At 41.3% G+C, this 26,420-nt stretch overlaps 1 protein-coding gene across 2 annotated transcripts in view; it reads right to left on the bottom strand.

The window, feature by feature from the left end:
• The window catches only part of LOC143658906 (contactin-associated protein-like 3), a 156,091-nt gene extending 133,953 nt beyond the window's left edge, over window positions 1-22,138 (bottom strand). For both annotated transcript variants that reach the window (XM_077131326.1, XM_077131318.1), the window contains exon 1: window positions 21,945-22,138. In XM_077131326.1, coding sequence (XP_076987441.1) covers window positions 21,945-22,070 — 126 coding nt within the window. In that variant the 5' untranslated portion in view covers window positions 22,071-22,138. The remainder of the gene's footprint in view (window positions 1-21,944) is intronic.
• Between the last annotated feature and the right edge of the window lie 4,282 nt (window positions 22,139-26,420).

Consider the following 26,420-nt stretch of genomic DNA (forward strand, 5'->3'; position numbering starts at 1 on the left):
AATTTGCTAGAATTTTGTTACAGATTTTTGCATCTAAATTCATAAGGAAATTTGTTGTAATTTACTTTTCTTGTGATGTCTTTCCACGCTTTACTATCAGAGTAATGCATGCCTCACAGAATGATTAGGAAGTATTAATTCTTCTTTAAATGTTTAGTAGAATAAAGCAGTGATGCCACCTGACCTGGTCTTTTCCTTAGTGGAAGGTTTTTGATTATTGTTTCAATCTCTGTATTTGCTACAGATTTGATGAGGTGTTCTATTTTAATCTGTGCTAATTTCATTAACTGGCATATTTCTAGGGATTTTTCCATTTCTTCTAACTATCTAATTTGTTGGCATACAACTGGTCATAATAGTCTCTTACAATCCTATTTATTTCTGTTAAGTCAGTAGTGGTTGTTCTAGTTTGCTAGCTGCCAGAATGTAATATACCAGAAACAGAATGGCTTTTAAAAGGGGAATTTAATAAGTTGCTAGTTTACAGTTCTAAGGTCGAGAAAATATCCCAATTAAAACAAGTTATAGAAATGTCCCTTCAAAAGTATCCAGGGAAAGATACCTTGGTTCAAGAAGGCCAATGAAGTTCAGAGTTTCTCTCTCAAGTGAGAAGGCACATGGCAAACAGTCAGGGCTTCTCTCTCAGCTGGAAGGGCACATAGCGAACACGGCGTCATCTGCTACCTTTCTCTCCTGGCTTCCTGTTTCATGAAGCTCCCCGGAAGGCATTTTCCTTCTTCATCTCCAAAGGTCACTGGCTGGTAGACTCTGCTTCATGGGGCTGCAGCATTCTCTGCTCTCTCTGAATCTCTTGCATTCTCCAAAATGTTTCCTCTTTTATAGGACTCCAGTAAACTAATCAAGATCCACCCAAACGGGTGGAGACACGCCTCCACCTAATCCAGTTTAACAACTGCTCCTGATTCAATCACATCTCCAAGGAGATGATCTAATTACAGTTTCAAGCATACAATGCTGAACAGGGATTAGAAGAAAGGGCTGCCTTTACAAAACGGTATTAAAGCATGGTTTTTCTAGGACACATATAGCATTTCAAACCAGCACAATGATAATACCATTTTATTTTCTAATTTTAGTTACTTGCATCTTTTATATTTTTTTCCCAGTCTAGCTTAAGATTTGTCAATTTTATTGAGTTTTTCAAAGAACCAACTTTTTCATCTTCTTTATTCTATCAATTGTTTTTCTATTTTCTCCATTTACATCTGCTCTAATCTAAATTATTTCCTTTTTTCTGCTATCCTTGAGTTTACTTCATTTTACTTTTACTAGTTCCTCAAGATGTAAAGTTGGGTTGTAAATTTGTGCGATCTTTCTTATTTTTTAATATAGATGTTTTTAGCTATAAATTTTCCAGTGAGCACTGCTTTCACTACATCCCATTAGTTTGGGTATACGTTGTGCCTTTGTTTTCATTTCTTTCTAAGTATTTCCCTTGTAGTTTCTTCTTTGACCAATTTGATGTGTAAGACTGCACTGTTTAATTTCCACATATTTGTAAATTTTCTTTATTGATTCCCAGCTTCATTCCATTGTGCTCAGAGAAGTTAGTATGATTTCAGTGTTTTTAAATTTATTGAAATTTCTGTTGTATTCTAACATATGGTCTATCCTGGAAAATAATCTGTGTGCACTTAAAAAGAATGAATATTCTGTTGTTGGGTAAAGTGTTAAATATGTGTGTTAGATCTATTTAGTTTATACTAATTAGTTGCATGGGTCCCTCTATTTCCTTATTGGTCTTCTGTTTAAATGATCTATCTAGTTTTGAAAGTGGTTTGTTGGAATCTCCAACTAATATTGTAGAACTGTCCACAACTCCCCTCAATTCTGCCAATATTCAGTTTACACATTTTGGTCAATACCCTCATGTTGGATTTCCAGTTTCCAAAACCATGAGACAATAAATCCCTGCTGTTTAAGCCAACACATTGTGTGGCTTTTGTCATAGCAGCCTGGCAAACTGAAACAACATCAAACACTCCCCAAGTGCTTCCAATGTGCAGCTACGTTTGAAAGCCAGTATACCAGGAGATTCATTCTTTGGTTCCTAGTCAATGTCCGCTTTCCCAGAACTGCTCTTGCAATCTCCAGGCTTCCTAGGACATACATACTATTATTCTGCCTATTCTGCACATGGGAAAACCAGGACTATTTTACAGTGAGGAAGCAAGGCACAGAGGAGTTAAACAACTAACCCAAGCTCACACAGCTCATAGTTGTTAGAGCCAGTATTTGACCCATCAATCAGATGCCAGAATCTGCACTGTAACCGTCCTTGCTGCTGTGTCTTCCGGCGCTCCCCACGTGTGCCTGTTCTGATGGCAGTACCCTGCCCTCCCTGATTTAACATTCTTAGCATTCAGGGCATTCTTAGACACTAGAACCAGGGACTATTTCAGAAAACCACTGCACACACTTGTGTTAAGAGGGGAAATGTTCACGCGGAGACTTACTGATATTCTCGCAAGTAGCTGGGACAACCAAATCAATAGGTCAAACCCTTGATCTTGGGGTTTGCCATGATGAATCTCATTCCTGCAAAGGAGAAGCTAAGCCTACTTAAAATTAGGCCTAAGAGTCACCCCCAGAGAACCTCTGTTGTTGCTCAGATGTGGCCTCTCTCTCTCTAAGCCAACTCTGCAGGTGAACTCACTGCCCTCCCTCCTACATGGGACATGACTCCCAGGGGTGTGAATCTCCCTGGCAATATGGGACAGAAATTACAGGATGAGCCGGGATCCAACATTAAGAGATTGAGAAAGCCTTCTTGACCAAAAGGGGGAAGAGAGAAATGAGACAAAATAAAACCTTAGTGGCTGAGAGACTTCAAACAGAGTTGAGAGGCTATCCTGGAGGTTATCCTTATGCGTTATACAGATATCTTCTTTTAGTTTATGGTACATTGGAGGGGCTGGAGGGAAATAGCTGAAACTGTCAAGCTGTGTCCCAGTAGCCTTGATTCTTCAAGATGATTGTATGAAGATATAACTTTTACAATGTGACTGTGTGATTGTGAAAACCTTGTGTCTGATGCTCCTTGTGTCCAGGTTATAGACAGAATAGTAAAAAAAATATGGATAAAAATAAATAAATAACAGGGGAGATAAGGGGTAAGATAAATTGGGTAGATGGAAATACTAGTTGTCAATGAGAGGGAGGGATAAGAGATATGGGATGTATGAGTTTTTTTCTTTTTTCTTTTTATTTCTTTTCCTGGAGTGATGCAAATGTTCTAAAAATGATCACTGTGATGAATGCACAACTGTATGACGATACTGTGAGCCACTGATTGTACACCATATATGGACTGTATGTGTGTGAAGATTTGTCAATAAAAATATTAAAAAAAAAAGGGGGGGGGAGAGTATTTTGGTGATCCTCACGAGCCTCTGCCCACAGGACCTTAGCTCAGCGTTACAGTCACATTTACTGGGTCTGTATCGATGGAGCCGGGGCTGCTTTCCCTGCAGCCCTGGCAGGGGGCACCTGTCCTAAGACGTGACCCACAGGCCCCCTGACAACCAAAAATCCCAGGTAACACCCAAAGCAGGTATCACTGTTGCATTAAAGAACGGGTAAGAGGAATACATTTTTTCTAAATGCAGCTGCCACCTAGCATTTATTATGCTGGTTCACATCTAGTCAATATAATTTCTTTTGGTCAAAAATTTTCTTTACAGATTTTCAGTCACAGCTTAAGTGCAGAATGTGATTGAGAGAGGGAGAACTGTCTCTGAAGACCTGAATCCAAAAACCACCACCACCAGACATCCCAAATGGCCCATACTGAAATTCAAGATGTGTTCATACAAAGAAGGAGACATGAATGCAACAGGGCAGACCTAATTCCTTCAGATTAGAGGTGTCCTGGAGTCTCTGACCTACAGGTTTTTCAAGGGAGCCTAAATATCAAGTGAGCTTCATTAAATAGTTGGTTAATGTATTTATTCTGTTCAAGGAGAGAAAACTTACTAGTGATGACATTCATTGGAGGTTTCACATATTAGTATTGAGAGATGTAAAAGAAAAACATTTTGCTGCAGGAATTTTGCACACATTTTGGGAGATTTTTTTTTTTTTTTTTTTTTTTTTTTTTTTGGTAATGTTTCTCAAACTGTCTTACACTAGATTTGCGCCTTTTCCTGGATCTGAATTTTCCCTCCGTGGGAACTTCAGCTTATGTAGCTTTTGCGGAGTGTAGCACAAGAGCTCCCAGAGAATCTCTTTCCACGGTTCGAGCGATTTTTCTCTTCTCTCTCTTTAAAAAAAAATTATATATTGAGTCCTTAAATTGTGCAGAGCTCTGACAGGAAGATAAGCCGCTCAGGTCGAAGGATTAAAAACCTTACACAATGCAAAAGAGAAGGCAAGAGTTCAAATCCAAGTAAATTTCCATTTTGCCTAATGCACATTCTCTCTTTCATCCTTTGGTATTTTCACTGCCAGCCTTTTTCCTTTCTTACTCGCAGCTACTTCTGGAAAAGTGCCTTGTCCTTTGAAACTTTGTAACTGATTGCTCCTTGAGCAATAAATAAAGCTTCATAAATAAAGCTTCTTTCTTAGGGTTTGATGCAGCATGTCAGAGGGCACATTTGTCTCCCTGTCACACAAACCTCTGCCGTTCATCCTGGCAGATATGTGATTAGATATACTGTCTCTTATATCCCAGAAGAAAGTCATTTAAAAGAAGTTTTCCTTTAATTGAAATAGTATACATTATCTATACCATCTAGATTTAAGTGCATTATCTATACCATCAGAAAGCCTCTATTGGGAAAATAGTCACTGTGGAGATAATTTAGATTCTATTCATTTGAAGGAAACTCAAGACAGCCCCCACTGCAGCTGGCAATCTCAAATAAGTAATGAGCATATTGTTATGGTTTATATTTATAATGAAAAGATGGTATAAATGATATGACTTCTAGCTATTCACAAACAGACGTTAGATTTGGTGTAATTTATGTTCAGGATTTAATCCCGAGGAAAAGATCAACATAGAACCATCATGAAACCAGACAGAAAATAATCGAGTTCCAAACGCCAGCAGGGAAAGACTGGTTCAAGCCATCATGGTTTGAGAGAATCCAAAACAGCATCTGAGCCCTGGCACCACTTCAGAAGCCGCTTACAGGAGAGATCAGAGACGGTTTTGTGGCCATAGCATCAGCTCCCCTTGCCCCCACCCTAAGTCCCAGGGGGGGCCACAAAGGCTCCAGGACGACGCTGAGACACACAGCAGGCTACACTACAGAGAAGGAAGTTGGAGCTCAGGGGATTCGCTGATTTTCTAAGGGACAGAAGCAGCCCTGCCCTGGGCAGGAGATGCCGTACCTCACCTGTCAAGACTGCTGGCAGCAGACACCCTAAAAGCAGGCCAGGTGAAGAGTGGGAATCTGCATTCTGGGTATTTCCAACAAGAAGTTGCAGGTCCACAGGGCCCCTTGCAGAGAGCCTCTCTCAACACAAGCTGCAGGTATTTCAGCAGGTAAAGGGGACCAAATAAACATGCTATTTAGTATCTTCTGATTGCATTCTTTAAAACATAGCATTTAATTTGAAAATAATGCATGCATCTCATTTAAAAATGCCATTCACTTCTTAGCCCCTAGCCCTTTATCCAAAGATAAGAATGCTATTAATGATTTCTTGTTTATCCTCCAGAAATATTCCATATATTGACCTGCACATAGATGTTTGTATTAATTTGAGGGATTTCAAAAGGAAACAAAATATACATATCATTCTGTACCTTGCTTTAAAAATAAGTTTCTCAAAGTTCTTTATCAATAAATGTTTACCTCTTCCTTTTTGTAGAAAGTATCCCAAATTATGTTATTCCATAAAATGGAGATACCATAATTAATCTACAAGTTTATCTATTAACAAAGAACCCCACCATCCAACCATCATTGCAAACAATGATGTAATCAATATTCTATACATAAAGCATACAGGTATTTCATGTGCATATCTGTGAGTATTCCTTTGGGATTAATTCCTCAAAGCGGAATTTCTACTTAGTGCAGCCAACACTGAGGGGGCTTAAAGCACTGCTCCTTTTGGATAATCATCTTGCAGAGCACTGAAAAGTGGATGCCTTTAAATGCTTTCATTTGATTTCCTAGACATCCTCTCCAAGGATTTATGCCACTGAGAATGTCTGCTTCCCCAGACACTAAGGCAGAGGTGCCCCATCTTGAATCATTTGAGCTTTACTATCACAATTTCAACTCCCAATGTGAAACTGTGGTAAGGTGGCTGTGAGTGGGCCCTGCAGTCAGATGCCTTGGGTTCAAGTCCTTGCTCCACCATAGTTAGCTGTGTGACATTGCTCAATTGACTTAACCTCTCTGTGCCTGTCTCATAATCTGTAAACTGGGCATAATGGGGCTGTTGTGAGGATTTATAAATAAATATGTGTAAAGCACATGCAATAGTATGGAGTACTCACTAAGCACCCAGTATATATATATATGTTAACTGTCTTATTTGTTTAATATTTTCATTTAAAATTATTTTTTAACCTTGAATTTATGCTAAGCAATGTCTATGATATCATAGATTGGTGTGTTATTTACACTTTATTCTGAGACATGAGATTAAATACGTAAATAGAAAAGAAGTTTTTACTGTGGTACAGTTTGGAAAGCACTCTACTAAGAGTATTAGCAAGTGTTCTGCTAAGTTTGTGTGATAGGTTACACTGTATCATATTGACATTTTAATTTTCATTTCTTTAAATAAGTGGCATTGATCATCTTTATTATATTTGTAAATCTTTTTTTAAAATTTTGTGAATTGTATCTCTGCCTTTCTATTTTCTTTTTTTTGCATGGGCAAGCACCAGGAATCGAACCCGTTTCTGCAGCATGGGAGGCAAGAATTCTGCCACTGAGCCACCATTGTACCACCCTCTTTGCCCATTTTTAAATGAAGGTTATGAAGGCTTTCGTTTCCTGCATCATTTTATAAGAGTGGATTTATAAATTAAGGAAATTAGTCCTTTGTTTTATATATATATAATATATATATATATAAATTATATATATATAAAAATTTATATATATAAAAATATATATAAATATATATATTTATATAACATATAAATATATGTTATATATATAACAGTAAAATATATATATGTATAAAACTGTGCCACAGTAAAAACTTCTTTTCTTCTCTTTTTCTATTTATGTATTTAATCTCATATCTCAGAATAAAGTGTAAATAACACACCAGATCTATGATAAATTTATATATATATAAATTTATATATATATATAAATTTTTCCCTATTTAAATTCAATGTCTTCTGATAGCAGTTTTCACCCAGCATTTTAAAATTAATCAAGTTTATCAATCTTTTCCTCATGTGCCATTTTGGTTTTGCACCTTGCTTAGAAATCCAGTCCCTCTCTGATATTATCTACACAAATATTGTCTCATGATTTCTCTTGGTTCTTCCTTGCTTTATTTTAAATCTTTAGCCCATTTACTATCTGTTTAAGATATGAGGTAGGGATTCAACTTTGTTTATTTTTTCCATACAGCTAACTCATGCCAGTATTGCATATTGAATATTCCACTTTTTCACTGATTTGAAATGCCACATTTATTACACACTAATTCTGTAAATATACCAGTGGATCCTATCATTTTTATTCACCAGTCTTGGAATTAATATGTTAAGATGCAATTAATATGCTAAAATGCAAACCTTTAGATTTAAGCTGACAGAGACTCTCTTTCCTTCTCTTCACCAAGCTGCACCCCGCCCCCCCGCTCCACCCCCACCCCAGCTACCTTAAAATTCATTCTGCAGTTGTCAGACTGCAGAGGATAACAACGTGGACGATAAGGAAAAGAAAGAAAGGGGGGCGGGCCGCGGTGGCTCAGCGGGCAAGAGTGCTTGCCTGCCGTGCCGGAGGACCCCGGTTCGATTCCCGGCCCCAGCCCATGTAAAAAACAAACAAACAAACAAAATATAATAAAACAAGAAAATGTTTAAAAATGTTTCCCTTTCTTCCTCCCATCCTTCCTTCCTTCTCTGTCTTTCCTTCCCTTCCTCCCTCTCTCTTTAAAAAAAAAAAAAAAAGAAAGAAAGGGGGAAAAAGACAATTTTTAGACCGTGACTATTCTAAATATCGATCTTGTCCCCCACCTTCCTTCCTCTCTTTCTCTCACCCTGGCTACCCGGACGCCTGAGAAGTTGCTAATTAGGCATTCCCTTGTCTCCCTCCTGCTCTGGAGACTTGAAGACTCCAGGTGGCTTCACTACTGCAAAGGAAAACGTTCTGAGCCATGTGGTCCTAAGCGCGCCCCCCAGTCAGTCCCGCATCCTCCTCTCTCGAACCCAAGCATCCTAGCTGCACCTGAGTAAGCCACTCGCCTGCCCCAGGGATCAGCCCCTTTACTTCCCTCCAGGCTTTTTCTCCAACCCCAGACCCACCCCTAACCAGCGGGCCATTCTCTGTCTCAACCCAGATGAGTTCTCCTGGCTCTCCTACCACAGCAGCCCCTGGATAAAGTCAGCCTTGCTGGGTAACACTGTCTAGTGGGGGTTTTCCTTGGCCAAAGCTTTATAATGCATTTTCCTAACCTGTACAAATAATTTGCTTTATTGCTACTGTTTCTTTTCCAATTCCCTTGTCAATGCTTGTTCTTCCCAATACCTTTATTGTGAAATTTACAAAAAAACAATAAATGTTAAAGTACATTGTAACAAGTAGTTATAGAACAGATTTCAGAGTTTGGCATGGTTACAGTTCCACAATTTCAGGTTTCTCCTTCTAGCTGCTCCAACATACTAGAGACTAAAAGAAATATGGATACAATGTTTCAGCAGTCATACTTATTTGTTAAATCCTATCTTCTCTGTTGTTCAACTCCTTCTTCTTCCCTTTGATCTTTTTCCCAGTGTTTAGGCATATTTGGGCTCTGCCCATTCTAACGAAAGGGGTGTTGACAACAGGGGGATGGAATTAGCTGATATTCTGGAGAGGCTGGCCCTTCTGGGTTTCAGGACTTATCCAGCCTAGGAACCCATGTGGAGTTGCTAGGTTTCTGGAAAATAATCTTAGTGCACGAAACTTTGGTAGAATCTCAGTTAGAGCCCTAGGTGTTCTTTAGGATTAACAGAAATGGTGTTGGTTGGGGGTTGGCAAACCATGGCAATTAGCACTATCTAGCTTAGTCAATGACACCTTCTTTTGTCATATTTCTTTTCTCCCTTTTTATCAGGAAGGCATTGCTGATCCCATGGTGCCAGGACCAGTTTCATCCCTGGGAGTCATGTCCCACAAAGACAGGGAGACTTTCACCCCTGGATGTCATGTCTTACGTAGAGGGGAGGGTCATGATTTTCCTTGCTGAGTTGGGCTTGGAAAGAGAGAGTCTACATCTGAGCCACAAAAGAGGTTTCCTTGAAGTAATTCTTAGGCATAACTTTATATAGGCTTAGCTTCTCCACTACAAAAATAAATTTTATAAGAGCAAATCTCAAGATCAAGGCCTTGGCCCATTGACTTTGGAGTCCCTAAGGTTTGAGATAGTAGCAGGGGTTTCCCTTGTAGGGAAGTTTAATAGTTTCATATTTTTTCTCCCATCCCTCAAGGGACCACTACTTGTTAATTATCTGCTCAGCATTCTCTGGGGTGTATCCAGGTATTATACTAAGCTATACAGAATTACAAGCCCTTGTTCCCATTCTGGGCTCCACGTATTTGGGTTGTTTAAAAGAGCTATCCGGACAGACTGAGTTCGATTATGTGCTGCAGAAAATTAAAGTTTTGGACAAGATAAACCTCTCTTCCTGTGGTCTCACAGAGTAGGTGAAGTTCTAAAACACAGACAATGTCTTCCTTACCCCTGTATTCTGATTTACCTTCGTCCCAGCCAGATCAGCTTCATTCTTATCTCTGATGGAAGCTCTATCTCCTCTTCAGTAACAGTTATTGTATGCAGCAATGCTGACTCTCCGAGCTGCCGAACTCCAACTCTGAGTCTTAGTTGTCACACAGGTACCCAAATTTCCAGGGAAATACTGGGATATACATATCACAACACCTCAAAATCTAGAAATAACATTTACAGCTCGGGACTAAATGTGACTGCCGCAAACGCTTACAATCTAGGCCCTGATTTTCTTGCAGCTGTTTTCTAAAAGAGATACAATAGTAGTTCTTTTGCTTTGGGCTTATTTTGCACCACATAGTGTTCCCAGGGATCATTCACTTCGCTGCACACCTCATGACTTGTTCTTTTCTGTGGCTGCACAATATCTCACCATATGTATACACCACAGTTCAACATTCCGCTTCTCAGTCAGTGTATCATCAGCCACCTCCATCCACTGCGCATCATAGATAATGTCCAAAGTCTACAATCCATGTCTCACGTTATCCTCACTTAGTTGTATAATCATCCACACTTTCAATTTTAGACAATTTTCACTGCTCCAAAGAGAAAAATAACAGATAAACACACCATCTCCAAATAGAAAATCCAAACCTCCCCTTAACTCTTGTTCCTACCCACCCCCAATTACTCACTCCTGGAATTGCTGTGGCATTGTGGCTGCCTCGGCTATTCTTGCATGCACAAATAATTTAACCCTTAAATTTAGGGGTTAAATTAAGACACCCTAAATTAGAGTGAATAGATGTCATTACAATATCGAGTCTGGATAGCCAAAGACAGGGATTAATTCCAATCACCTTTCATGCCCCCTTTGGGGTGTTATAAGTATTTCTTGATATACTTCTCATTAGTTTTATTGTTTCTGACTCTATTATAAATGAGGTCCACGTTCCCTTTATTTTTTAACTAATTAAAGAGATAAATTATTGATTTTTGAAATTACTTTCATAAGGAGGCACATAACTGAACTTCTTTTTATTGTTTCTCAGGAGAGTGTCTTGTGTTTACAAGGAAGAAATAATGATAATTTTTCTTCCTTTCTAATTATTATGCGTCTTTTTTATCATTTTGTACCTTAACAGAATGCACTTGTTAACTTGGGAAAGAAAGGATAGACATTTAGGAAGGAGAGCACAAAAGAGTCAACTTTTTAGTCATGTGGAACAAGTGCTTGAAAGAAACATTTATTTTCCCCCCAAATAAGGGAAACTCCAAATTCCTCCTCTGTGGGATCAAGTGATGGAATAATCCAGAAGTAAAAAAAATCAGGATTTTAAAGCAATACAAAGAATCATTGAGAGGAAGGACTTCTTTTTACCACAATAACACAGCTCCTTTATGAAGGCAACTTCACCCATATGTCCGCACCACTCTTTGTAAGCACGTGGACTGGTGGGCAGGCGCCTGTTTCACTGCAGATGATGAGCTGCTTCCTGTTCAATGCTATTTGATAGACAGTACTAAAACAACTAGAAAAGCACTGGAGGGAGGTGTGGATAAATACAGCTGGGGTCCCACCTCACACCCCAACAGAACCTAAATGGATTAAACCAGAAGTCAGCAACCTCTGTCCACCGGGGCTAAATCTAGCAGGCTGCCTATTTTTGTAAATAAACGTTTATGGGAACCAGCCCCACTCACTCCCTCACATGTTGTCTAAGGCTGCCTTCGTGCTACAATGGCAGAGTTGAACAGCTGCAACATGGCCCACAAAACCTGTTGACTCTCCTTTCCCCCTACTGAAAAAGCTGGCTGATACCTGGTATAAACCAATATCCCTTCAGTCTGGGACTTTCAAACCTCCTTGAATAACATCCAGCTTCTCAACTGATGTCCTCACTTTACTATTTTGACAGTCTGAGTTTGCGGATATGAGAAATCCTCATTATCTAAAAGTTTGGGTACTGTGATATTAATATTATAATAAGCCTGACTTGTCAATCTCTTTCCCCAATTTTTATTATTAATTTCATTATTGCCTGCCTCTATACAAACTTGTAAAAGGTACTCATCATCAAAGGTCGTGAATTATTTTAACTGCACGTAGCCTGGGCACAGGGGAACCCATAAACCACCTGACTTATCGAGAGCTTTAAACAGGGCAGTATTCCACAGAACTCTACCTCCAATGGGGGCCTCTGCTCAGGACTTCTCATAAGTCTGGTCTCAAACCACTTGAGTCCTTTATGCCAAAATTATAGACCAAAAAAATGTTCCATAAATATCCTGAAGTACACATCACACGTATGCATGCAGTATATTCGCATTATGTGTGCAGCTTGTAAAATTTGTAGAGCTTGACTCTGGCAGCATGCAAGCCTTGCCACACGAAGCTGAGATGCCTGAACTGCAATGGATTAGGAAGAGTTTCCATGAATTCCTGGTGGAGACATTTTGTGAGCTGCCGTGCTTTCCATCTTCCTGAAATCTGGCTGATTAGTGTTGTTTTTCAATTTGTGTGCTGCCAGAGCACCTTTTTATTTTTTTTCTGTCAGATTCTAATTTTTGCCATCATTGTTTGTCTTACTTAAAGCAAAAGACTCTCTATTGCTATCTTGTTCCAAATGAACAACATTTAAAGCTGCCTCCTCCCCACGAGTCTCTATTACTCCATTCATATTACTATTTATGAGTTACCTTTTCCATAAAATATATCCTAATTTCTTTATATCTCTAATAATGCCACTTCAACAACCACTTCATTATAATGAAAAGTGAAGTAGTAATTTGGAGTGCACATGAGCTGAGACTCGCTATTTATCTCATTATATATTTAAACTTCTACTTGTGTACCGTGTGATAACACGCATCAATACAAATGAGCAAAACTGTTCATTTTGGAAAGCAGTGGAGTCATTACCAAGGATATAAACAAGCCATAGTCCCCGACTCCAGAATTTATGGGAAATAGGTAAGGGATGAATGAATATAGTAAAAGGGAAGCAATATGTGAGAGTTGAAAACAAAAAGTCCTGGGAACAAGTACCCCTGGGGGACGCTCTCCCATCTGTCAAGGGCCTTCGAATGAAGCTTTCAGGCTGGGGTGGCTGCAAGAGAAAGACACGGAAGGAAGGCAGGTCCACATGGAAAGCCGCAAGTCCAGGCCAGAACAGTAGTCCCAGGGTCAATAGCCTCTGGGGAACTGTTATTTCATGGTCGCAGCTCATTTCTCAGCCTCAACCTTTTCAGCAGTGCTGAGAGTTCCCTACAGATTGAAGCCAGTGTTTATCTCTATTGTCACTGAGACCCATAACTGAGGACAAATGTGACACTTCTCTCTCAGGTTCAAGAGGACGTCATCCTCGTACAGCTTTGGCAGGGGGAGTGCTAGTCTCTTGTTATAATTATTATTTGATATCAAAAGCTTCCCAGACTATACACAGTATCACGTTATTCACTAAGCTTTCTGGGTCTCTCAACTTTTTTATGCATTTGAGAACAGAAACTTTTCCTTAATTCAATCTGACAAACCTTTATTGAGAAAGCAACATGGGTCTGATCTTCTGTGGCCATGAAGTTCTCAGGACACAGAAGGGAAATGGACCAGTAGAAAAGGCAAATGAGTCCACGATGGTGAGCAAGAAACACAGCTGTTCACAAGGAAATGCCCCTGCCTGGAAGGAATCCATCAGCTCAGAGTAACCAGGTGGGTAGGTAAGAAGGGACCACCCCTTCTCTAACAAGGCTGCTCCAAGTTCCTAGGATATCATCAACACAGAAACCTTGAGCTGAAGAGTTGCTAGAGCCTAGCAGTTCTCAGAAGTAAACCAGAGTCAATATACCAGGAGTCTGCACAGGCCAGACCTTGGAGGCCCCTGCAGTTCCTTCTTTGCAACTTCCCCAGTGATATGGGACTTGGCTCAGCTTGAGTCATCACCTGATTAGCATTAATGTTAGAAGCATGGACCTGTTATAGCCCAGTATTAATCTGGACCCGAAATAATCCAATATATAATAATATATAATAATCCAATATATTGGATTATTGGAAATGGCTGAATAAACAATGAGAACCCTGTCAAGTGAATTTCCCCTCTTCCTACTTCCATCTGAGCTCCCTTACTCAGCTGACATGGAATTCCTTACCGCACTAACATTTTTCCTGATTTCTGATTCTTATTATGAGTTCACTTATCCTTCTTTCACCTTCTTTACTTGCCATGCTATTTTTCTGTTTATACCAAGTAACCATGGTTTTTAAAAACCTGAACCCAGTATTCCTCTCTTATTATCTTAAATTATGCAATATTTCACACATACCCCAAATAATAGCCACACATTTTTTACAAGGCTAACATTTTGTCATTTGTGCATCAATTCATTCTATGCCTTATGCACCCAATGTTCCTGTCATTTCTTGTACTTTAAATTTTTGGTGTGGCCGTGTAGCCCCCCTTAGGGCACTGTGAGATTACTGTGCCTGTCTCAATACATTATTAATTGCCCTAATTAATTAGTCTTTTTAGTTTTCTAGCATAGAAATTATCCAAAACAGAAAAAGGTTACAAATAGTTTACTATTTCTATTGTATTCTCATCTAAGGATCTAGCATTAAATAGTTTTTCAAAGCAAAAAAAGAACCTATTATAATTATTTTTTACACTAGAATTTCGTTAACTATATTTTACTTATTTTTAGAAAGATGCCTTTCTCACATAAGTGGGGAAGGAGGAAAAATCCACTTACAGTCTAAGCTGTTTCAAATGGTAACTCTCATTTGGAATTCATGAGGGCTAGAACCCTTACAGTAGAGTTCTGATGAGATTTTAATGGAAGGAATGAAGCCCCAGTTAGTACAGAATGTACGTATTGAAGAAATACTATGGTTCTCAAAGGCAGAGCGAAATCTAAGCTCCAAACCACGTGGCTGTTATTTACTGATAAATTCAAGTAGAAAACGGTCTGGGAGAGCGTGTCCTGCAGTGTTCGCTGGGGCAAAGGTTCCTAAGATGCAACTGCAGAGAGATCTGTGGATGGCATAAGCTGCTTCACCAGGTAGGAAACATCCCCTATGACTCTAGGCATTGGAGAACAATCAAAGGGGCACAACAGTCTCTTACACTAAGATGAGACTTGAATCATCTCCATCAGAGCTTCTCAGAATTTATCCTGTTCTTCAGTCCCCTCGGGGTCTTGTTAAAATGCAGATTCTGACTCAGAGGGTGAGGTTGGGGCCTGAGACTCTGCATTTCTACCAAGATCCCAGGTGGTGTTCCTGGGGTGTGGACCACAGGCTTGCTAGCAGGGTCTGCAGCCATCAGGAATCCAGGTTCCTCCTACTTTAGAGCCAAGGGAGAAGAGAGGAGTGGAAAGAGAAGAGATATAAGGAAAATAAATGAGAGGAAAGTTAAGCAAAGGACCAAGGACAGAGCATGAGGGGGGAGGCAAACAGGAGGACATTTGAAAATGCAGCCCTCCCGGCCTGCTGCCTTTCTGTAGAGCATCTCCCCAGCCTCCCTCAGCTGGCCTAAGGGCTCACATAATGCCATCCACCAGTCCAGGGCGTAGCTGGGGTCAGCTGGCTCCATGCATCCTATCAGCCCTTGCCCATTTCAGGCCATGAGCTAGCTTTGGGGTGGACCCTCAACCCCAGCCAAGCAAGTAAGTGCGCTCATCCCGACTTTTGAACCAGAACAGGGGAATAAACGTCAAAAGCCAATCCAGAGAAGCCAAAGACCAATGAAGGCATGGGGTAGAGCCTGTCTCTTGGTTACTGCTGCATCTGGGCCCCTCCATGTCCTACAGTGTGGACAGAGTCCCAAACTGATTCCAGTTGATTTCTATAATTGCAACCCTACAGAAAGAGGACAGAAATGGGGAAAAAATGGAGAGGTGAGAAAAAAATGCATAATAGATGGAGGAAAGGAAAAGAGAATAGACAGTTGAGGAAATAATAGAAGAAAAAATGAGAAGAGTGAAAGATCTTGAGGAGAGGACAGTGAAACTAAGAAAAAAGAGAAGAAGAGACAAGCAGGGGTTGCTGGGACAGGGTCCCCATGGTGGGGCAGGGACTCAGCGGTCCCCAGGGTAGGCGGGCCCAGCAAGTGGAGCCTCTGCACAGGGGACGCCCCACGTTGCAGAGCCCCAGAGGAGAGGGAGGGTCAGCCTGGCTGTGTCCACCTGCAGGTCCACACAGGCAGAAAGGGGGAGGGGAAGAAACGAGGTCGCACCTGGTGAGTGGCCTGAGAAGGTACACTGGGGAACCACAGTTAGCCCTGAGACACCTTCCGAGCACAACGGGAAAAGGCATGAGGCAGGGCCCACATGGACCAAGGAGGGGTCGGGGGGTTGGTGGAGCTGGAGCCGTGCCTGCCTCAGTTTCCCTCCCGCCTGCGCAGTCCCTGCCTGCCCGCAGGGGATTCCCGCACCCCAGGTCCCAAGCAGGAGGCGGATGGAGACTCCTGAGCGCAGCCACTGTAGCTGGTCCAGGGGCCCCGGACAGCTCAGACCCCCACTCGCATTAGCTTGGGTTTCAGGCTACTGGTTTATGAGGGATGCTTCAGGGATTTTCATAACGAATCTGAGCCATCATATTTCTTGATGGAGCTTTGATGACTCATTCTCGAAGAAATCAGTAGAAAATAAATATTGGTTTAATTGGCAGAGATCACTGATCCACGTAATTTGATCAATATGATGTCATTACATATCCCTCTATGTGACTATGGGCCCTTTCTCCAAGCACAGCCTTTAACCCCTTATGGAGGTTGGCATCCAGCTTTACAAGTGGAGTGGTTTTACTAGAGACGAATAAAAAAGCCTTAGCTGTTCAAAACTCATAGAAAATCTGCCATCTCTACTCACCGTACATATTTTTCTGACCTTGTTTAAGCAATGAAACCTCTCCAACTATATTTCCAATGAGGATATTTACTCTGTACATCAAATGAGCTTGTGCGTCCTGAGATACAGTTTGTCCCGGGATAAGAGATGGGGATGACTTTTTTGTAATTTAGGATGCATTCCTATATTTCCATTTAAATAAGAAAGCCTCATGGTTTGGGAAAGGATTTCATAATTCTGAATTTATCTTTAATTGTTTGGCTGCATAAACCCAGTCCACCCATGGAAGCAGCCTTTTACCAAATGAACAGCATTGTGCAACATACCATCAATAAAGAATACAAACCTTCTTGGACAACCTGCAACCCCCAATCCCCAACTAAAGACTTTGTGGTCAACTATGATTCTGATTTCAGAATTTTTGAGTATTTAGAAAGGCACACACTGAGTACCAAAATTAACAGCCCCGATGGCAAGCACACACAAAGCACATGGACACTTACCCAAAGTGTGGCAAACTAAGACCCTTAATAACCTCAAGTTTACTTCTACTAATGGCAAACTGCTTTCTCAGAGTTTTTCTGGAATTTGGAATTAGAAGTAGGGGGATTATTGACATATATTAGGAGAAAAAATTAGCATTGAGAGTAGAGGCAGACAAAGAAAGAAAGTCATTTAAAAAGTAGGTCAGGTAAGCCAGGAGATGAAGGCTGGAGGATAAGTTTCTAATTTGGCCTTATTATGAAAGTAGAAGCCGACTCCCGGGAAGAAAGCTAAATGTTCGATCTTTCTGCCCAGCAGTTAAGGCAGTGAGGGTGAAAGAAGCGGATTTTTCTGAGTGAAATCTGCACCAGGAGATACTCTGGGCAAAGCCCTAGGCAGGTCCTATCACATCACTGCGAGCACCACAGTGCCAGGAGAAGGAAGCCTTCAGGGTGTTCAAGACTACTGCACTTGACATTTTAAAAATATCTTCAGATCCACCTGGAAGTATGTGCTGCATAAGAAGGGATGCCAACTGCAAGAAAGAAAAAAAAAACCGAGGGATGTACAAATACAGCGGTGCGGTGGGGAGAGTGGTCCCAGAGACGCCCGCTTTCATTCCTGGAGCTTTGAATATATGTTATTTTATATGACAAAAGAAACTTTGTAGTTGTAATGAAGGTTAGAAAGATTCTGCTGGCCTATCCATGTGGAACCAGTTTAGTTCTACTGGCCCTTACCGGTGGAAGGATTTTCTCTGGCTGGAATAGAAGGGGAAGTCAGAGAGATCTGCAGTGGGAAAGGACTTGACCAGCCAATCGCTGGAAGGGGCCCCACAGGAAGCATAAAAAGGAATTCGGGAAACTTCTAGGAACAAAGACCAGCTCCCAGATGACAGCCAGCAAGGAACCTGGGATGTCAGTCCTACAACCACAAGGAACTGAATTTGTCCAGAAACCTGAATGAGCTTATGTGCAGAAAAGAGTCAACACAGCGGGCGGGATGGCCATCCACTGAAAGGCCCGTTCCAAGGTTCCCCATCCTTCAGAAGGGTTTCTCCCTCCCTAACTGATGATGGCTCACCATCCCTAAACTATTTCTACAAACAACGCAGCATATGCCAAGCCTGTTTTCCTTCCAGGAGTTGGAATTTTGGTGCACACGGGGCAGAACGTGCCTAGGTGACCAACCCTCAATAAAAACCCTGGGCCCTGGGTCTCTAATGAGCTTTCCTGGTGGACAAGATTTCGGCCATGTTGTCACAGCCAATTGCCATGGAAACTAAGTGTGTCCTGTGTGGCTCCACTAAAAGAGAACTCTAAGAAGCTTGCACCTTTTCCCTTTGCTAATTTTGCCTCATGTCCTCTAGCTGTAATAAATCCCAGTGACACAACCATATGCTGAGTCCTGTGAGTCATCCTGGCAAAATGTTGAACCTGGGATAATCCTGGGGACTCTAGACAGTTGGGAATATAATTTTCCCCTGAGTCTCCAGTAAGAAAGCCCACCCAGACTTTAGACCTAAAGAAACTGTGAAATAATAAACCTGTCATTTTCAGTGGCCAAGTGAATGGTGATTTGTTATGGCAGCAGAAAACAAATCAAAATGCTAAAGTGGAAAAAGTGCATATGATTTTTGGTAAAGAATAATGTTAATATTATAAGGAATTTTTAAAAATCTTAATTGCATTCATGTTAGTGGTGTCATCAATTCATATATAAAATGAGTGCCTAAAAAATGGGCAGAGGCTCGGGTAAGTGAGAAGGTTTTTTGTTTTGCTTTGTTGTGGTTTATCAAAAGCAGCTGACTCTGTGGCATAGGGTTGGAGAGCAGCCAAAATCAGTCCAGTCTTTTTAAAAGAAGCTATATGCATAATACTGATAATTATCAACTAGTGAGATGCCCTGCTGTAATAGTTCATTGTGGGTAGAGCCAGGCCTAGGATAGGATATTAATTCAAATAACAGTGACTCTTTGCCAGCATGGTGATGGATGCAGAAGATATGGGGTGAAGTCCCTTTCCTAAGGGAGCTCAAAGCACAGGAGCAAGGAAACACCTACACTCGAGCTTCAGGTGCCCGAGTGGAGGCAATAAAAGAGGAGTGCCGAGTGGTGAGGACTCCCTTTCAGCCTGGGGGGATCAAGAAAGGCACCCTCCTGGAAGAAGGAATATGTAAGGGGTAGTTTGATTCTAAAAGGCCATTAGGGGGCAGGGGGCTCATGGTCCTGGAATCGAACCCAGGTCTCCCTCACGGAAGGCGAGCATTCTACCACCAAACCACCCCTGCACCCTGAAAAGGCCATGTTTTTTTTTATTTTTTTGTGTGTGGTCAGGCACCAGGAACCGAGCCCGGGTCTCTATCATGGCAGATGAGACCTCTGCCTGCTGAGCCACCAAAAGGCCACGTCCCTTTAATTCACTCCTGAGGGTGCAGACCTATTGTGGGTGGAGACTTCTGGTTAGGTTATGTCAATGGAGATGTGACCCACCTCATTCAAGGTAGACCTCAGTCCTCAGTCCTCGTGCTGGAATCCTACAAGAGGATAAGGACACACAGACACTAGGAGATGAGATTAAGAGAAGCTTGTACAGATGAATCCCCAGAGATGTGCTTTGGGTGAAGAAACTAGAAGCTGAGAAACGAAACCCAGAGAGAAGGACCAGCCCCCATCACCACATGCCTTGCTACTTGACGGAGGAGCCCAAACTCACAGGAACTGGCCTTTAGAGAAGGTGTTGTCCTGTTGATGCCTTAATTGGGACATTTTCATGGCCTTAGATCTGTCGATCTGTAAGCTAATAAATCCCCAATTTATTAAAGCTGGTCCGTTTTGGGTATATTACATTCCAGCAGCTTTACCAAACCAAAACAATGTCAGTCATTCATTAATTCAGTCAACATGTGCTGATTTTCTGTTCTGTGCCAGGCCCCAGGAACTGCTAAGGATGCAGGGAGGGAAAGCAGGTCTCTATTTAAGGACTCGCTAGGAGGGTGCTGGGAGGCAGACACCTACCTCAGCCTTTCTGATGCGGGCTCAACACACTGCGGGGTGGACAGGTTGGAAGTGGAAGCACCCATCCTCGTTTGCAAGGTTTAGGGTTAATGCCATGTTCTTAGCACAATTTCCTTTAGGACCTTGACCCTTGAGCAAAATGGTGGAGGGTGAAGCCTAGCTATTGCTCTCTGCACAATACTGGTCAACTGAAAAGCAAGACTTTTCACAGTTTCCCAAACATGTATTAGGGATGAGGGGAGGGTGATCCAAAATATGAAACAACTAAGAATAAGTATGCATTAAATATTAGTTACTGAATTCTTAAAATCAATATTTAATTAAGAACATGAATTCTCTCTATATATCAATATTCCATTAAGCTTTAATTTATTCATTCTTAATTAGTTTATCGTAAACCCGGTTTGAAGATGGATTTCTTAGACTTAGCTCAATATTAATATCTATCTCTGATCACATATATGGTCCCTGATTGGGAACTTTAAGACAAGCAGTCCTAAAAACTCCTAAAGATAAATTCTCTCCAGTTCTTGTTCTTTTATGTAGTGCTAGATATCCAACTCATTCTTGATTCAATTTACATCAAGATTTATTGAATGATCAATAAGCACTTCAGAGATAAGAAACTGAATAAATAACCCTACGAACTCAGAATAAGTAACAGAGTTCTAACAAATTCAAATGATGTCAAATTACTGTCCAGGGAAGATTGCCATCTTGTCCCTTTTAGCCTTAGAAGGTAAGCTAGGTGCTAATAAACAGTGACTCCTGAGCTTGGACCCCTTTCCTCTTACCATGACAACTCAGGAAAAGAAAAAAAAAGCGACACAATATCCCCAGTTTAAATTAAATGGGAACTAAACTCCATTGTTACTAAATAAAAAGTCATTTCTTCTCCACCTGGCAAACCTTCAAGCCACCTTCCTCCACCAGCTGTTTCATCAGACAATCCACCCTTCCACCTACTGCTCCATCGTCCAATTACAATACAGCATTTTACCTTTACAGCCTCTCTTTTAGAGCAAACTATGATTTAAAGATGTTAAAGATAATGAATGAAATACATTTCAATATTCAAAAATGTTAAACAAACAAAATTTTATTCTTCCAAAAGAAGCACTGGCAAAGGAGTAAGAAATAAAGCTTATGTCACAATGCCACGTAATTTAAACTAGTTATGATTCCAAAGAATACCAAAGAGATTTACCCCCAGGAATTACAAGGGAGCATCCAGTTTGTGAGTGCCAGTTGGGGCACTAGCTATGTTTCTGAACATGTCGCCATTTGGAGAGGTTCTCTGAGTACTTACTGAAGCGTTCAGTGTCTCTCAAAGACCTAAATCAGAGGGCAGGGCAGAACAAGCGTATGTATTAACGTAAAACAGTGCTGAAGCAATACAAACTATTGTGTTATTGAGCAAAAATTACAGATCTCACATGACATTTACTCTTTATACATCATACTATAGAAAGTAATAATGAAAATATGCATTCATATTTCAGGATGCTGTAAAACTGTTTTACTTTCAGATATTTCATAAATTATACCTAAGCAAACTATTTTAAATGGCAATATGCATCTTACATTCACTGGAAAACATCTTCAAGTAATTTAGAAGGTTCTGGTTCTATACTTGATCTGACAGATTTGCAGCAACATGGAATAACTGGCATAATTCGTACTCTGACATACGATGTTTTTCAGTAAAGAAACTTACCCAGATGCTCTCTTCACGTCGATATTGCTTCCAGTTCTGTCCACTGTCACTGAACATCAGCAGGTAGCTGGTCACCCAGTTGGAGCTCCCATACCCTCCTTGGGTGGCCACGGCTGTGACCTCCATTCTCTCTCCAAGGTCAATCTGCAGCCACTGGTATTTATTTGACACAAGTGGGGACCAGCCACCAGCTCCTTTTTTTGGAAATCAAAACAAGAAAAATGGTAAAGAGAAAGAAATATTTAAAACCTACATTATTTGGCAAGAATATTCACATGTATGAAATATAAATGAAAATCAAGTATAAATGGAAAATATCACTTCTCATAATTACACATACGACAAATAAAGAAGACCACAGGTTAAGTGTAAATGGATGAATCCTACATTAAATTGTTTTTGTTTTAGCTCATAACCCCTTACTTGGGGTCCAGTCTCCTGTTAAGAGTGAAAGTATTTAATGCAATCCAACCATGATGATGCTTGGAACTAGTGACCTTACTCGCCTGCAGGCATGACTTGCCCTTTGCTGGATATAAAGGAAAATATGAAGACCATCACAGAACTAGAAAACCATAGATCTTGATTCCCGACAGCAGGAATCCAGTAGAATGTTGAACATTGGGTTAAGACATGGCCCTGCTCTCCAGGTGCTCACAGGAGAAGTCAACATTTCATAGAAAAACTTGTTATGCCATGTGGCAAGGGTGGCAGAACCCTGAAGGTGACTTCTAACCTGGGGAGGACCATGGAGAGCTTCATCAAGCAGGGTATACCTCAGCTGTCATGCATAGTAGGGAGCTCGCCAGGTATTCAGGACAGTAGGTGTGGTAGTTAGATTCAGGTGTCAACTTGGCCAGGGGAAGGCACCTAGTTCTGTTGCTGTGGGCATGAGCCAATGGTACGTGAACCTCATCTGTTGCTGATGACATCTGCAGTTGGCCAGGAGGCGTGCCTGCTGCAATGAATGATATTTGACTTAGTTGGCTGGTGCTTAAATGAGAGACTCAATGTAGCACAGCCCAAGCAGCTCAGCATACCTCATCTCAGCACTTGCAGCTCAGCCCAGGTCTTTGGAGGTATCAGAAAGAAATCACCCCAGGGAAAGTTGTTGGAACCCAGAGGCCTGGAGAAAAGACCAGCAGAGATCACCCTGTGCCTTCCCACGTAAGAAAGAACCTCAGTTGAAAGTCAGCTGCCTTTCCTCTGAAGAACTAATGAAATAAATCCCCTTTTATTAAAAACCAATCCGGGCGGGTCATGGTGGCTCAGCAGGCAAGAATGCTTGCTTGCCATGCCAGAGGACCCGGGTTCGATTCCCAGTGCCTGCCCATGTTAAAAAAAGAAACAAAACTAAGCCATCTCTGGTGGGTATGTTGCATTCCAGCAGCTAGCAAACTAGAACAGTAGGCTACAGGCAGAAATCACCATGTCTTGGTTTGCCCAGTGTAGATCAGAGGCAGAAGGATCAGCTGGCTCTGGGGATGTACTGCTGATGTATTCTGTTCTTCCGATTTAGTAGAGCCATTTAGCTGTTCATTTTAATTCGGAGGTTCTGCGTTTGTAATGTCATATACGAATCAGCTCTGAGAAACCACTAAATGTCCTGCCTTCCGGCTCGTAACAGTGGGTATTAAAGTTTCACACGACGTACTGACGGTGCACTTTTTTGCACTGCCCAATCTTTCTCTGTCATTTTCATTTCCTCTTGAAGCCAGTGAGTATAATTAGCATGGGTACTCATGTAGAGAAACACAATGGAGTAAAAAGCATCAGCGTGCTTTAGCGTCTAACCCGGGGAACATGTGCACTTGTCAGGAAAATGCCCTCTCCCACAGGTCCGGCTGCACTCCTGCCAACCAGCTGTTAACATCTGCAGCTAATTCACCCCAAACATTCCACATTTCTTACGGGAGGTGAGGCGGCACTACTGATATGCAAGTTAAGTTACTTTATTAACTAGGCACACTGATAAAGTAATGAAACTTCAGATTTCCCCGTGCCTGGTGCGGGGGGATTCATTTCAACTGAATAGCACAGTCCCGGGGCATCTCCAGGTTCCTGTTGGGTGAGGCTGCATCACTGAGCATTCCTTACCCACTATACCTTTCCTAAACTTGAATACAATGTTGTACAAAGAGAGTGGGACGCATTAAAATGCCAACCTGAGGACTGCTAGGCAGCAAGAAACAATTTTACTAACCAGTATAAGGACAACACTGTTGTGTGGTGGAAAAGGAAACTAAATGAAACAAAATGCACAAATGCCAGGATTAGAAGAGGTGAGTGTGAGGGCTGCCGAAACTACAATTTTGCAGTGTAGATGATCTGTTCTTAAACCTGTCAGCCTAAGTGTTAGGCAGTGCCTGCCCTAACAATGCTGCAAAGCTTTGGTCAAATGAACCCTACCCGAGAACCAACAGGGCAGCAGTACCTCCTAATTGCTGTTATTTGTCTACTAATGGTTAATGCACAAAAAAAATGAAAAAAAATTTCTCCCATCTCTTCTGCCTCTGCACCACAGACATTCTTTCTCAAGGGCCTTTTGCCACCCTTCTCTCTCCCCTGCCTCAGCCCCTTGGAAAGGAAGGAAGCCTTAGCTAAGTAAGGATCACAATTCGAAACAAAAAGACACATGTTCAATGGGCCTGATTTGTACAGAACAAGCTTCTAAAGCTTGGGAGGTTGTCAAAGAATCCCGAAAACATTCTTCACATTCATATGAAAAGTATGACAAATATGTTTCAGGGCTTCAGTGAGGGGTTCCATAAGAAAATGCATTTACGACCTAATAATTTCCCTCCCCTACGTCATCATGAAACAAAAGATGGTTACTTCTATGGTAGTTACCATGAACATCGATTACAAATAGACGTGGCCACACACAGGAGTGGAGGTTTGTGGTTTATGGCATTATAGAATGATACACCACCTCCACTTTATACCACAAAGAAAACTCTATGATGCTTTAGGACGTTCCTACAGTTTTGTCATGTATTTTAGAGTGAAAGGGAAGAAAAGGAGGAGAAAGCAAAACTTGACAGCTGTATGATTGGCTAAGGATTCTCCCAGACGCTTTCGTGTGTTATCACACTTAATTCGTACGAGCACCCAGTGAGAGACGCTGACCTGGAGCATGTCAGTTTTGTGCATAAAAGGCAATTACTCCGAGGAAAAAGTAAAAACAAGCATACGCCTTTCTCCAGTTTTAACAAGTACCAGAGCAGGGAGATTCACCAAGCAAACACAATTTCACGGAATCTAATTGAAGTAAATAAAAGCACCCATGGCCAGGGCTTCTGTATATCAGGCTAACAGAAGACTAAACTGAAACTGTTAAGGGGGATGTTTCCCTTCAAGATAATTACATTGTTTCAAATGTGAGCTCATGAATTGAGAACTACTTGTTTATTTCCTGGCTGGATTGCATCTCACTACACAGAAGACTCATTACAACTTTCAGGGTGAGTGCAGGGAGGAAGGGTGAGAGAAGAGGGCACCATTCACTGTCCTTGACAGATGACAGCTTCCCCTTGGGAAGGGGCCACGGGAGATCTCTGCGGGCGCCCCCCCCCCCCCAACCTGGACCGCCGGCTCCAGAGGTACCCAGGCTTCACACTGACTCTTATCTTCTGCAACCTTGCCTACTTTGCTGAGGGCAATTCAAGCATCTGCCTTAGCTCCAATGTCTTAGGAAAATAGTCCAGCATTTTCAGCTATCAGGAGAGAGAAAAAGTGGAACCCCTGCCTCTGGATGTCTCTAGCTGTGCTCTGATTCCTCTTCCGCCAAGCTTCATGCAACGCAGCAGTCTGAGCAGGTGAGAATGTTGTTTCCCCAAAAAGAAAAAATAAATCAATCCATAAGAAAAGATATCACACCCAGCTGCCACATTGGAAAACAGATCCCCTTACAAAATGCAGATGTGTCACATGAAGGCTTTGCAAATAGACAACTTGAAAATAAATGAGCCATAGGTTTATACCAGTCAATTTGAGCTTCACACGAAATGCTAATAACATTGAGGGAAAGAAAACATTGTGATGGCTTGTGTATGGTTCCCCTGAAGCTTTGTGGGCAGTGTCCCCAGGGACACCTCCCAAGGCCCCTGTATTGATATTTAGTATTCTATACTGCAGCACTTTCTGCATAAAATAAACAAAAATCTATTGATGCTATGCCTTGCTTCTCTTTTCTCAGCTATATTCCTGGCTCCATTTATAAAGGAATGTAGAGAGGCATGGACTTCTCAGAGCTGGTCTGATCAGGTGCTTTTTTCTTTTCTTTTTTATTAAAAACATTCAAGGTTTACAGAAAAATGAAGCAGAAAATACACAGTGCCCAAATACCGCCCTCACACATAGTTTTCCTCATTAACATTTTGCATTAGCGTGGTATCTTTGTTACAGTTGTCAAAAGAATATTATAATTGTACTATTAACTATAGTATATAAAATACGGCATTATAATGTGAACAC

The sequence above is a fragment of the Tamandua tetradactyla genome, chromosome 2 (assembly GCF_023851605.1).
Source record: "Tamandua tetradactyla isolate mTamTet1 chromosome 2, mTamTet1.pri, whole genome shotgun sequence".
NCBI lineage: Eukaryota > Metazoa > Chordata > Mammalia > Pilosa > Myrmecophagidae > Tamandua > Tamandua tetradactyla.